Source organism: Schistocerca cancellata, chromosome 3, assembly GCF_023864275.1.
Source record: "Schistocerca cancellata isolate TAMUIC-IGC-003103 chromosome 3, iqSchCanc2.1, whole genome shotgun sequence".
Lineage (NCBI taxonomy): Eukaryota > Metazoa > Arthropoda > Insecta > Orthoptera > Acrididae > Schistocerca > Schistocerca cancellata.
In genome coordinates this window covers 598,320,680-598,334,037 of record NC_064628.1, presented here as the reverse complement: position 1 = coordinate 598,334,037, position 13,358 = coordinate 598,320,680, and the positions used below count along the sequence as shown (strand labels likewise).

The window sequence follows — 13,358 nt, the reverse complement described above, 5'->3', positions numbered from 1 at the left end:
TAAAGATCTTTTAAATTCTGATTCTAATACTGGATCCCTTTCTCTTCCTTATTACTCCCGCTTCTTTTTTTATCACCTATTGACTCCTGTTTCTTTTTCTGTCACATCAGTCAAGGCTTCCCCCTCGTGGAGGTCAAACTGTACTCTTTACACCTATCTGCTCTCTCCTCTGCATTTAACAGTGGAATTCCCATTGCAATCTTAATGTTACTGCCCTTGCTTTGACTTTTGTCTAAGCTGAGCCAGTCCTTCTGATAATCATTTCTTTTTCAATTTTTTTCACGTTTTTTGTGCAGCAAGTTTTCCTTAGCTTTCCTGCACATCCTATTTACTTCATTCCTAAGCGACTTGTATTTTTGTATTCATGAATTTCTCTGGACAATTTTGTACTTCCTTCTTTCATTGATCAACTGGAATATTTCTTCTGTTATCTATGGTTCCTTCACATTTAACTTCTTTGTACCTACATTTTTCTTTCCAGCTCTGTGATTGCCCTTTTTAAATATGTCCATTCCAATTCAACTGAACTGCCTGCTGAGCTATTCCTTATTGCAGTATCTATACACTTAAGAGACCTTCAAGCATATCTCTTCATTTCTTAGTACTTCTATACCACACTTCTTTGTGTATTCATTCTTCCTGAATAGTCTCTTGAACTTCAGCCTATTTTTCATCCCAACTAAATTGTGATCTGAGTCTGTACCTGCTCCTGTGTAAGCCTTACACTCCAGTTACAAGACATATAAACAAAGGTTTGCCTTATCCTTAACCTATCTTCTAACAAGAGTTGTAGGTTCAGTATTACCTAATGTGTTTCTACATTTCTCCAGAATTCAAACTGATCTTCCCTGAGGTTGGCTTCTACAAATTTTTCTATTCCCTGGTAAATAATTCATGTCAGTATTTTGCTACTGTGGCTTATTAAGCTGATAAATCAGCACCTGCTTTCTTTGGAACTGGGATTACTACATCCTTCTTTAAGTCTGAGGGTATTTAACCTGTCTCATAGATCCTGAATATCACGCAGAATAGTGTTGTTATGGCTGGATTTCCCAAGGATATTCCTAGTTCTCAGGGAATCTCGTCTACTATGGGGGCCTTGTTTCAACTAAGATCTTTCAAGACCATTCTTCACACAGTATGGTATCTCATATCTTATCTTCACCTATGCTCTGTTATATTTTTATAACACCGCCTTCATGTTTACTTCTGTTGTATAGCCCTTATATATAAGCCTTCACCTTTTCACTTTCCCTTCTTTACTTAATATTGGTTTTCCCTCTAAGCTTTTGATATTCAGTTTCTTTTCTTTTCTCCAAAAATTTCCTTAATTTAGCTATAGGCAGGATCTATCTTTCTCCTAGTTGTATGTGCATCTATATTCTCTTTTGTCCTCTATCCATTTCTGATCAGCCATTTAGCATTTCCTGTCAATCTCATTTTCTAGACATCCACCTTTCCTTTTGCTTGTGTCATTTGGTGCATTTCTCTATTTTTTCCATTCATCAGTTAAATTCATTATCTCCTGTGACATCCAAAGCCCTCATCGTCTTGCATTTTTTATCCTCTGCCGCCTTCACTATTTCATCTCTCACAGCTAACTACTCTTCTTCTAGTGTATTCCTTTCCCACATTTCCGTCAACTGTTGCCTAATGCTCCCTCTGAAACTCCTCAGAAAGTCTGGTTGTTTCAAATTATCCAGGTCCCATCTCCTTAATTTCCTGCTTTCTTGCAATTTCCTCAGTTTTGATCTGCAGTCCATAAGCAATAAATTGTGATCAGTCCACACCTGCCCCTGGAAATGACTTACACTTTAAAATCTCCTTCCTTAAAATAATATAGTTTTTCAATTAAACTATAATTAGCCCCTCTTTGTTTTTATCCCTCAGAAAATTTCATTTCACTTATCAGGTCTATTTTACGACTTGGCAGAGAAACCTAAGAAGTTTTAGTCTTATATTAAATCAGGATTTAAGGTCTTGGCATCAAAATTGAGGCCAACACAGAGAAGCCAGAAATACTAAGCATCTTTTTTCAAAACTCTTTCACCGAGGAAAATATCTCTGTAGTTCCTCCTTTGAATCACTGCACAAATGTCAAAACATATGACCATGGGCTAGAAAAACAACTGAAATCACTCCACAGAGGAAAAGCCACTAGAATAGGATACAATACGTTTCTACATACAGAATGCAAAAGAAGGCTCCTCTTCTAGCAGCAGTGCACTGGAAGCTGCTGGAGGATTGATACACATTACTCATGATAGAAAAAGTGCATGTCGTTTTTATTCAAAAGAAGAGTCATCGAACAGACACGCTGCTTTTACTCTGTTTAAGAATATTTTAAATTTATGAAGTGTGCTATATAAATACTTAATGCATAAAGTATTTTATTGTAACCTTAAATAACGTTGCCTAGAAAGTGTACTTAAAAGTTGACTTGTCTTTGGACAAGATGCTTTTTTAGGCAACCAGAACAATAAATACAATACAAAAACACAATACTGTTGCCCTATATCTCTGATGTCACTCTGTTATAGAATTTTGTAACCTGTATTATGCTCTCATATTATGGCACGTATGGGGACTGAAAATCTCCTCTGTAGGAATGGGTTCCAGAAGCAACAATCATGTGAAACCTAGCTCACTTGTTTTTTTCATGAAATCCAAGTAGTAGTATACACCAGGATCCAGGCTGATACCGAGTTCCTTGACTTCCGGAGTTGTATAAACAGAAGGCTCAAACCAGAAAATTGTGGCAAAATTCAGGAACTCCAGCATTGGATTTGCACTTGGTGCAGGGACTGGTAATTGACCCTCAACATAAACAAATGTAATGCATTGCACAAAAATAGGCAGAAAGATCCATTACTGTAACATTAAACAATTATAGAACAATCACTGGGAGCAGTCATGAACCCATTTCACATCTGGGATGACTCTCCTTGTGACACACACAGAGTGAATGCTGGATTACTCAATGGCAACCAAGCTGTTAAGTGGCTCAAGATATGCCTTATATTGGAGCTCTGAACCAGCAATAATCTTACCTCTGTGTATACCCATAACTTCATGGTCAAGAAATAATTTCCTAAACAGAACAGATAGTTATTTTAACTAACTCCCCAAAAAGTCTTCTGTCAATGCTTCAGTCATCTTCCAAACCTCAAACTTGACCTTAGGTGAAGGGTCACATTGAATGTGGGCAGTATTTGGGCAAACCACAGCACTGAACCAATCAGAGGATGCTTGAGATGCACCACTCAGTAACACCACTGAAAGCCTTAAGCTACATGGTTCCACTGCCAGCATGACCTGAAGCTGTGAGCAGAGAGAAACCAACTCAGCTTGAGTCTGAATACACCATTCTCACAAGGAACCCCTTGGGCATGAGATAATAAGCTCAATATTTAATAAGGTTCAATTGAAAGTGCTGTGTTAACAATTATGACAGGAAAAATATTAGCTGCTAATGACTCACCATGTGCATTACGAAGGTGACAGAAAATGAGTCTCTGGAAGGAGCAGAGCTCAACCTTCTATGGAACATATGTATTACACTTCACAAAATGGACATTGTTGACATTAAAAAAATGTTCAAAACAAATAATTAACTTGTACCATGAACCATGTATGAAAAATGACATGCCATTGTGATCCCAAATGTCCGCACCATCAAGACTGAAGGTGAACTCCTTGGGAGTTACAAATTGTGTGGGACATTCACCCAGATATCCACTCTTACAGAATGTATATAGGATCATATTGGTATAAGGTGGTGATGAGAACTGATGGAATGTGATGGCACAATGAGAAACAGTTTGTCGTAGAGCTTTACGTGAAACTGGCTATCGTTTAAGGCATAATTGCAGATAGTGTGATAATATGTTTTATAGGCATGGAAAAAACCAATGTCCACAGATTCAATTTGTCCAGTGGTTCCAGGTGGTATGAACTGCAATGTCACACACTTTTCAGGACAGATAGTTTGCTCTAAAGGAGTATAATGTTTATTCACATACCAGGAATCAAGCAAGTTACTGTGACCAGCTATTGGGCAAAAGCAGTGCCTGTACCATAGTTGTGGTTCTCTTATATCCATTTTCCAACTCTTGCTTGCTGTGACATAAATATTCCCTCCTGCCCTTGCATGATCATGTACATGAGAAAGAACGGGAGGGGGCAGAGCACGTCCAACTCCTCACAGCACAATAAATAACCTTCCAGTCAATTTAGCTTACAGGTTAACAGTCAGCATAATTGTATACAAATATTTTAAGGCACTGATGGTAACTGATTTTATACAACTCTCTTAGTACATCTAATTTCCAGGATTCCTATCATATGTATTCCCTATTCATATTCCAATTTGTCAGGGATGAAAACAAGTTTCTTGCTGAATGATGGGGTAAGTTTGTTTACCTCATCTACAAATTTTTAGGCAAATTCTGCAGTTTGCCGTGGATCACCAAGTTGACACTTTGTTTTGAAGTTATCTTACATCTTCGAATTCTCTAGTACTGTTTGAAGTAATGCAAAAATCCACTGCTTCTCCTGAAATCACTTTAATCTATGTTATGTGCTATTTGATGTGCATAATGCAGTAGGTCACTATCATGCACATACTATAAACTGTATCAAGCATTCTTGAAATGAAATGGGCAAACACTAGTTTTTGTAAAAAGTGCACCTTACCCTCCCTTGAATATCCATAGTTTTTCTTATGCAGTATAAGGTTGTAATAACACATTCCACATCATTACAAAGTGTTGTATTCATGATCTATGGAACAAGTACTAATCTAATCTAATCTAATTGCTATGGACTTACCTGGAATTTGTTCATAACTGTTTTATTACTATGCTGTGGATGATCTTCCATGTACGTAATTATATTTAGTACCCACTCTATAGAAGACAATTTTTCTTCACTATGTTTCACTGAAAACAGGATTTGTCACCATGGATGATGAACTACATGACTCGACACCTGTTGCAATACCACTTTCACTTGTAAAGTATGTATACTCATCATTGTATTCCTCATATACACTGACCACACAATTGAGCGAATATCACACAACACATTCCACTGACTCATTTTGCGAAAATGCTAATATTTCATCTGCCACTTTTTCCTCACTCTGCAAAACTCCTTGGATTCCTTTCTGATGAAATGTCAACTTTGGCAACTGTTGCTGTAAATATAATGCAATGTTTGCTTTGTTTATCTTTGCCACTGCTCTGCTTTGTATCAGCACCACTAGCACTGTAGTACTGTTGTGACTTGCTTGTCGACTCAGTTAGGCTATGTAGCCTCATCCTGTGCTCACCATTGGATCTACATCTACATGTACATTTATACTCCGCAAGCCACCCAACGGTGTGTGGCAGAGGGCACTTTACGTGCCACTGTCATTACCTCCCTTTCCTGTTCCAGTCGCGTATGGTTCGCGGGAAGAACGAGTGCTGGAAAGCCTCCATGCGCGCTCGAATCTCTCTAATTTTACATTCGTGATCTCCTCAGGAGGTATAAGTAGGGGGAAGCAATATATTCGATACCTCATCCAGAAACGAACCCTCTCGAAATCTGGACAGCAAGTTACACCGCGATCAGAGCGCCTCTCTTGCAGAGTTAACCACTTGGGTTTGCTAAACATCACGAACCCTGTGACGAAACATGCCACTCTTCTTTGGATCTTCTCTATATCCTCTGTCAACCCGACCTGGTACGGATCCCACACTGAAGAGCAACACTCAAGTATAGGCCGAACGAGTGTTTTGTAAGCCACCTCCTTTGTTGATGGACTACATTCTCTAAGGACTCTCCCAATGAATCTCAACCTGGCACCCGTCTTACCAACAATTAATTTTTATGATCATTCCACTTCAAATCGTTCCGTACATATACTCCCAGATATTTTACAGAAGTAACTGCTACCAGTGTTTATTCTGCTATCATAATAATCATACAATAAAGGATCCTTCTTTCTATGTGTTTGCAATACATTACATTTGTCTATGTTAAGGGTCAGTTGCCACTCCCAGCACCAAGTACCTATCCGCTGGAGATCTTCCTGCATTTCGCTGCAACTTTCTAATGCTGCAGCTTCCCTGTATACTACAGCATCATCCGCGACAAGCCGCATGGAACTTCCGACACTATCTACTAGGTCATTTATACATATTGTGAAAAGCAATGGTCCCATAACACTCCCGTGTGGCATGCCAGAGGTTACTTTAATGTCTGTAGACATCTCTCCATTGAGAACAACATGCTGTGTTCTGTTTGCTAAAAACTCTTCAATACAGCCACACAGCTGGTCTGATATGCCGTAGGCTCTTACTTTGTTTATCAGGCGACAGTGCGGAACTGTATCAAACGCCTTCTGGAAGTCAAGGAAAATGGCATCTACCTGGGAGCCTGTATCTAATATTTTCTGGGTCTCATGAACAAATAAAGCGAGTTGGGTCTCACATGATCGCTGTTTCCAGAATCCATGTTGATTCCAACAGAGTAGATTCTGGGTTTTCAGAAATGACATGATACGCGAGCAAAAAACATGCTCTAAAATTCTACAACAGATCGATGTCAGAGATATAGGCCTATAGTTTTGCGCATCTGCTCGACGACCCTTCTTGAAAACTGGGGCTACCTGTGCTCCTTTCCAATCATTTGGAACCTTCCGTTCCTCTAGAGATTTGCGGTCCATGGCTGTTAGAAGGGAGCAAGTTCTTTCGCGTACTCTATGTAGAATTGAATTGGTATCCCATCAGGTCCAGTGGACTTTCCTCTGTTGAGTGATTTCAGTTGCTTTTCTATTCCTTGGACACTTATTAAGATGTCAGCCATTTTCTCGTTCATGCAAGGATTTAGAGAAGGAACTGCAGCGCAATCTTCCTCTGTGAAACAGCTTTGGAAAAAGGTGTTTAGTATTTCAGCTTTACGTGTGTCATCCTGTTTCAATGCCACCATCATCCCAGAGTGTCTGGATATGCCGTTTTGATCCACTTACTGATTTAACGTAAGACCAGAACTTCCTAGGATTTTCTGTCAAGTCGGTACAAAGAATTTTACTTTCAAATTCACTGAAGGCTTCACGCGTAGCCATCCTTATGCTAACTTTGACATCGTTTAGCTTCTGTTTCTCTGAGAGGTTTTGGCTGTGTTTAAACTTGCAGTGAAGCTCTCTTTGCTTTCGCAGTAGTTTCCTAACTTTGTTGTTGAACCACGGTGTGTTTTTCCCGTCCCTCACAGTTTTACTCAGCATGTACCTGTCTAAAATGCATTTTACGATTGCCTTGAACTTTTTCCGTAAATACTCAACATTGTCAGTGTTGGAACAGAAATTTTTGTTTTGATATGTTAGGTAGTCTGAAATCTGCCTTCTATTACTCTTGCTAAACAGATAAACCTTCCTCCCTTTTTTTATATTCCTTTTTACTTCCATATTCAGGGATGCTGCAATGGCCTTATGATCACTGATTCCCTGTTCTGCGCGAAAAGTTCGGGCTGCTGAGTCGGGAGGTCGGTAAAAGGAGCCAATTATTAACCTAGCTCGGTTGTTGAATGTAACCTCCACATATAATAATTCACAGGAACTATTCACTTCTACTTCACAACAGGATAAACTACTACTAACAGCGACAAACACGCCACCACCGGTTGCATGCAATCTATCCTTTCTAAACACCGTCTGCGCCTTTGTAAAAATTTTGGCAGAATTTATCTCTGGCTTCAGCCAGCTTTCCGTACCTATAACAATTTCAGCTTCGGTGCTTTCTATCAGCACTTGAAGTTCCGGTACTTTACCAATGCAGCTTCGACAGTTTACAATTACAATACCGATTGCTGCTTGGTCTCCACATGTCCTGATTTTACCCCGCACCCTTTGAGGCTGTTGCCCTTTCTGTGCTTGCCTGAGGCCATCTAACCTAAAAATAACCAGTCCACTCCACACAACCCCTGCTAGCGTGTAGCCGACTGCTGGGTGTAGTGGACTCCTGACCTATCCAGTGGAACTCGAAACCCCACAACCCTATGGCGCAAGTCGAGGAATCTGCAGGCCACACGGTCGCAGAACTGTCTCAGCCTCTGATTCAGACCCTCCACTCGGCTCTGTACCAAAGGTCCGCAGTCAGTCCTGTCGACGATGCTGCAGATGGTGAGCTCTGCTTTCATCCCGCTAGCGAGACTGGCAGTCTTCACCAAATCAGATAGTCATCAGAAGCCAGAGAGGATTTCCTCTGATCCACAGCGACACACAGCATTGGTGCCGACATGAGTGACCACCTGCAGATGGATGCACCCTGTACCCTTCATGGCATCCGGAAGGACCCTTTCCACATCTGGAATGACTCCCCCTGGTATGCACACAGAGTGCACATTGGTTTTCTTCCCCTGCCTTGCAGCCATATCCCTAAGGGGCCCCATTACGCACCTGACGTTGGAGCTCCGAACTACCAGTAAGCCCACCCTCTGCGACCGCCCGGATCTTGCAGACTGAGGGGCAACCTCTGGAACAGGACAAGCAGCCATGTCTGGCCGAAGATCAGTATCAGCCGGAGACAGAGCCTGAAACCTGTTCGTCAGACGAACTGGAGAGGCCTTCCGTTCAGCCCTCCGGAATGTCTTTTGTCCCCTGCCACACCTCGAGATGACCTCCCACTCTACCATGGGTGAGGGGTCTGCCTCAATGTAGGCAGTATCCCGGTTAGCCACAGCTGTAGTCCGATCGGGGAATGAGTGGGATGAGCTGGCCGTCCCCGACAAACCCAAGTCTGGACCCCCACAGTGATGCCCACTGGCAACAGCCTCAAGCTGTGTGACGGAAGCATACATTGCCTGAAGCTGGGAGCGAAGGGATGCCAACTCAGCCCCCATCCGAACACAGCAGTGGCAGTCCCTATCCATGCTAAATACTGTTTTGCAAAGAATGTCTGAACTGATCTACAGAGAGCACAAACAATTCGACACAAAATTTAAACAGTTATTAAAATAAAAGGTTGCCTAGTAAATGCAGTAATGCTGCTACTTGCGCACTGCTGACACACTGCTCGGCGGCAGAAGGAGACAATGTGATTCTACACTATTCAGGTACTAAAATGCGATGCTACAACTTTCAAATACTACAATATGCCCAAAATTTGTGAATTAAACTATGCAAGTACCCAAAAACACGCAAAGAAATTAAGACTTAAACTATGTAACAAATAAGTGAGCTATGAGTGTAGGACTTGCTGCTCAAGTCCCACACCCCATTGCATGGTAGACAATATATGGAGTGTCAAATGCTCTAAACATCATTGGCCTTTAGCAACCCCACACTCCAGCAGTTCCTTGTCAGTCTCTATCCATTTTACAACTTTCCATTGGAACTTCTTATGAACTAAAGCAGCTCAGTTCATTGCTACCACTAAACAAGTTCACATTTAAAAAAATGATTCTAAGTAATTTTTCAGGTGATAACACTTACCTCAATAAAAAGCTCACCCATACTTTTGGACCAATTATAATCAGTGTCATTTTTCCATAAAAAGAGTGTCTTTAAGTAGTAGCTTGCAATTCCTTTCCAATTTTGGACATCTCTTAGTTTCTAGAAAATGGAAAGAAAAGTCCATCAGCTTATTTCTCCATTACCAGATATCATAAATAAGTTAAACAAAAAATGAAGCACTGTATAAGAGAAAAAATGTTTTTAAAATAATCTAAAAATTGAATTATAAAATAAGATTTTGCAGTATGATAGATTATCAGTACTCCATCACTTACTTGCTGTGACTAGACAGTGAACTGTACATGACACTTTTTTTGCATTTTTTCATATATTTACCTCACAAAAAACACTAAATTTTAATAATACCAAGATACGATTTTTTGCAAATTGCTTACAGTCATTCATCAGCAAACAGACATTTGGAAGTTAACACAGACTAAACTGAGAACACTGAACATACAAGGACTGGTTGGAAGACAAGCGAGTGAATTGGAAAGAGACTTGCAGTAGACATCTCTTTCCTCTATATACTTCCAAAAACTGATTTAAAATCTTCATTTCTACTTTCTGTAAGTATTCGTATTAATACAAGTGTGTGTTTCTCACTAGGATAATTGGCAAATGATGTCAGATTGTTAATAAAGAGTTACTTCTCAACTGCGTAAATGATACTTAAATGTAAGAAAGACTGAAAGTATTACATGAATCGCACTCCACTCATAGTGGTCACATTAGCACATGTAATGCTGAAAATCCAAGGTGTCCAGTTGAGGTGATAACTTAAGCTACAGACAATAGTACGTATGAGGTTGCTGGGCACATAAATGCAACGTAATGAAAATTTCAACCATCTAACATATGCAAAAACATTTGAATACGAGAAAGGTTCTGGCAAGATGACTATAGACAAACAGGCCAAAGTAAACTGTGACCACATGCCAAAGAATTTACTTATGTTCAAGGGGACTCCAACTGATTTTTGAAGTACTTTCAGTATGAGAGCAAGGGACAATCAAAGCCCTTGATTTACCTCATAAAATACTCTAAAGAAAGCCATGTTGATTATATTAGCTAGAAAGTCACAGCTAATTATTATGGTAGTCAAACTGCAGAAGTGTTCAATACCTTTCTCCTGCAGTGTGTGAAGTGAGTTGGAATTCTTTTCAGACACAGTTTTAATCTACCAAAATTTCAAAACATTACACACACTGCTGCAGAGTGAAATATTCATTCCAGATAACAGTGCTACATAGTGATTTTTTATTTGATGCATTTCAGAGTGAGCCTACATTTGCAGAGAACATTTTTTGTCCCTTCAAGCTAAAACTGTGGAAATTCCTACTTCATCTACCTGTTCTCTACATTTTGTCTATTCTTATCCTTAAAAAACTTATTTTGCCCCATTTTACAGATTGCACAACGTGCTATTGTACTATCAGTTATGGAAGGTGTAGGAAATATCAAAACAAGCAGCAAAAACTTTTTATATGTGATCATGTTTGCCACATAACCACTGTGAAAATCCACACAAATCATCCTCAAATATTTGAAAAACTAGTTCAGTGGGGAGAAAATGTCATAATGTGAAAGATCACTGCCAAAATGAATTTCTACTTAGGAGAACCCAAGAAAGCTCAGAGGACAAGTAGAAAGTTTGTCATCCTGCCACATAGATCACAACATCAGTGAAATTTGCTTTCTGTTATTTAAAAGCATGTTGCACAATAATCCATCACAAATAGCAACTTGATCTGTGGAATAGACATCTACATCTACATCTACATATTTAGTCCTCTAGCCTGTCTGAACACCTCAGTACGAGCTCTTATTTCCCTTATCTTTGAATGGTAAATCATTGCATGATTTGAAAGTTGGTGGTAATAATATATGCTCTACATCCTCGGTGAATATTGGATTTCAGAATTTAGTAGCAGCCCCTTCTGTTTAGTGCCCCATCTATCTGCAAGTGTGTCCCACTTCAAACTTTCTATGAGATTTGTAATGCTCTCATGATGGCTAAATGTTAAAGTCATGAATCTTGCCACTCTTCTTTGGACCTTCTCAATCTCTTGAATCAGTCCCAACTGGTAAGCGTCCCATACTTATTCAGACTTTCAGAAGCAGTCGTGTATGTTTCTTTCATGTAGTTTAAGTGGAATACTACATTGCCATAAAATTCTTTTCTTTGGACAGTCTATCATCACCAGAAATTCATTCAAAGTTTGTGAATATTTGTAATGAGACTTCACCTCTATTCAACAATTTAAAAAATTGGCTGTTTGATGCAAACATGCCTTCATGAAGGACATTCCAAAACTATAACTACACACAAAATCAACATACTGTGCACTACAGGATTGAATGTAGAGGCTGAAAGCTAATGACACTGCTCCATAAAGGGTGAAGTTAAATTTATCTTCCTCCTACGCATATCTCGCGAAGAGACCATGAGGATAAAATCAGAGAGATTAGAGCCCACACAGAAGCATACTGACAATCCTTGTTTCCACGAACAATACGAGACTGGAATAGAAGGGAGATACCGATAGAGGTACTCAGGGTACCCTCCGCCACACACTGTCAGGTGGCTTGCGGAGTATGGATGTAGATGTAGAAGAGGTTAAAGTCAATGTTTTCTATTATGTAACAGGTGAAACAGCACTGCAAATACAATTCAAGTTTTCGGGATGAACAGTCTAATGAAGAGGTTATGGGAATATTGGATGAGCATTTTCCAGGTCATTCAGAATCTTCTCATGGGCAAATGTTGGACAAAATAAGTTGGCTAAGACAGGCATTGCATTGGAAAGAATTGCATTTTTTACATAAAAATGCAATAACCAACTATCAGAAAGAGAAGTTTTTGCCTTGCCCTCATAAGTATGTTATAAATGAGTTAATGAGCCAAAAGAAGACTATATCAAGAAATAAACAGAATTACACTCCTGGAAATGGAAAAAAGAACACATTGACACTGGTGTGTCAGACCCACCATACTTGCTCAGGACACTGCGAGAGGGCTGTACAAGCAATGATCACACGCACGGCACAGCGGACACACCAGGAACCGCGGTGTTGGCCGTCGAATGGCGCTAGCTGCGCAGCATTTGTGCACCGCCGCCGTCAGTGTCAGCCAGTTTGCCGTGGCATACGGAGCTCCATCGCAGTCTTTAACACTGGTAGCATGCCGCGACAGCGTGGACGTGAACCGTATGTGCAGTTGACGGACTTTGAGCGAGGGCGTATAGTGGGCATGCGGGAGGCCGGGTGGACGTACCGCCGAATTGCTCAACACGTGGGGCGTGAGGTCTCCACAGTACATCAATGTTGTCGCCAGTGGTCGGCGGAAGGTGCACGTGCCCGTCGACCTGGGACCGGACCGCAGCGACGCACGGATGCACGCCAAGACCGTAGGATCCTACGCAGTGCCGTAGGGGACCGCACCGCCACGTCCCAGCAAATTAGGGACACTGTTGCTCCTGGGGTATCGGCGAGGACCATTCGCAACCGTCTCCATGAAGCTGGGCTACGGTCCCGCACACCGTTAGGCCGTCTTCCGCTCACGCCCCAACATCGTGCAGCCCGCCTCCAGTGGTGTCGCGACAGGCGTGAATGGAGGGACGAATGGAGACGTGTCGTCTTCAGCGATGAGAGTCGCTTCTGCCTTGGTGCCAATGATGGTCGTATGCGTGTTTGGCGCCGTGCAGGTGAGCGTCACAATCAGGACTGCATACGACCGAGGCACACAGGGCCAACACCCGGCATCATGGTGTGGGGAGCGATCTCCTACACTGGCCGTACACCACTGGTGATCGTCGAGGGGACACTGAATAATGCACGGTACATCCAAACCGTCATCGAA

The 13,358-nt window shown here is 41.1% G+C and overlaps 1 protein-coding gene across 1 annotated transcript in view; it reads right to left on the bottom strand.

Annotated features, from left to right (window-relative positions):
- LOC126175490 (cyclic GMP-AMP synthase-like receptor) overlaps window positions 1-13,358 on the bottom strand; it is a 243,609-nt gene that overhangs the window by 54,989 nt on the left and 175,262 nt on the right. Inside the window, exon 8 of the mRNA XM_049922310.1 lies at window positions 9,476-9,595. Coding sequence (XP_049778267.1) covers window positions 9,476-9,595 — 120 coding nt within the window. The remainder of the gene's footprint in view (window positions 1-9,475; window positions 9,596-13,358) is intronic.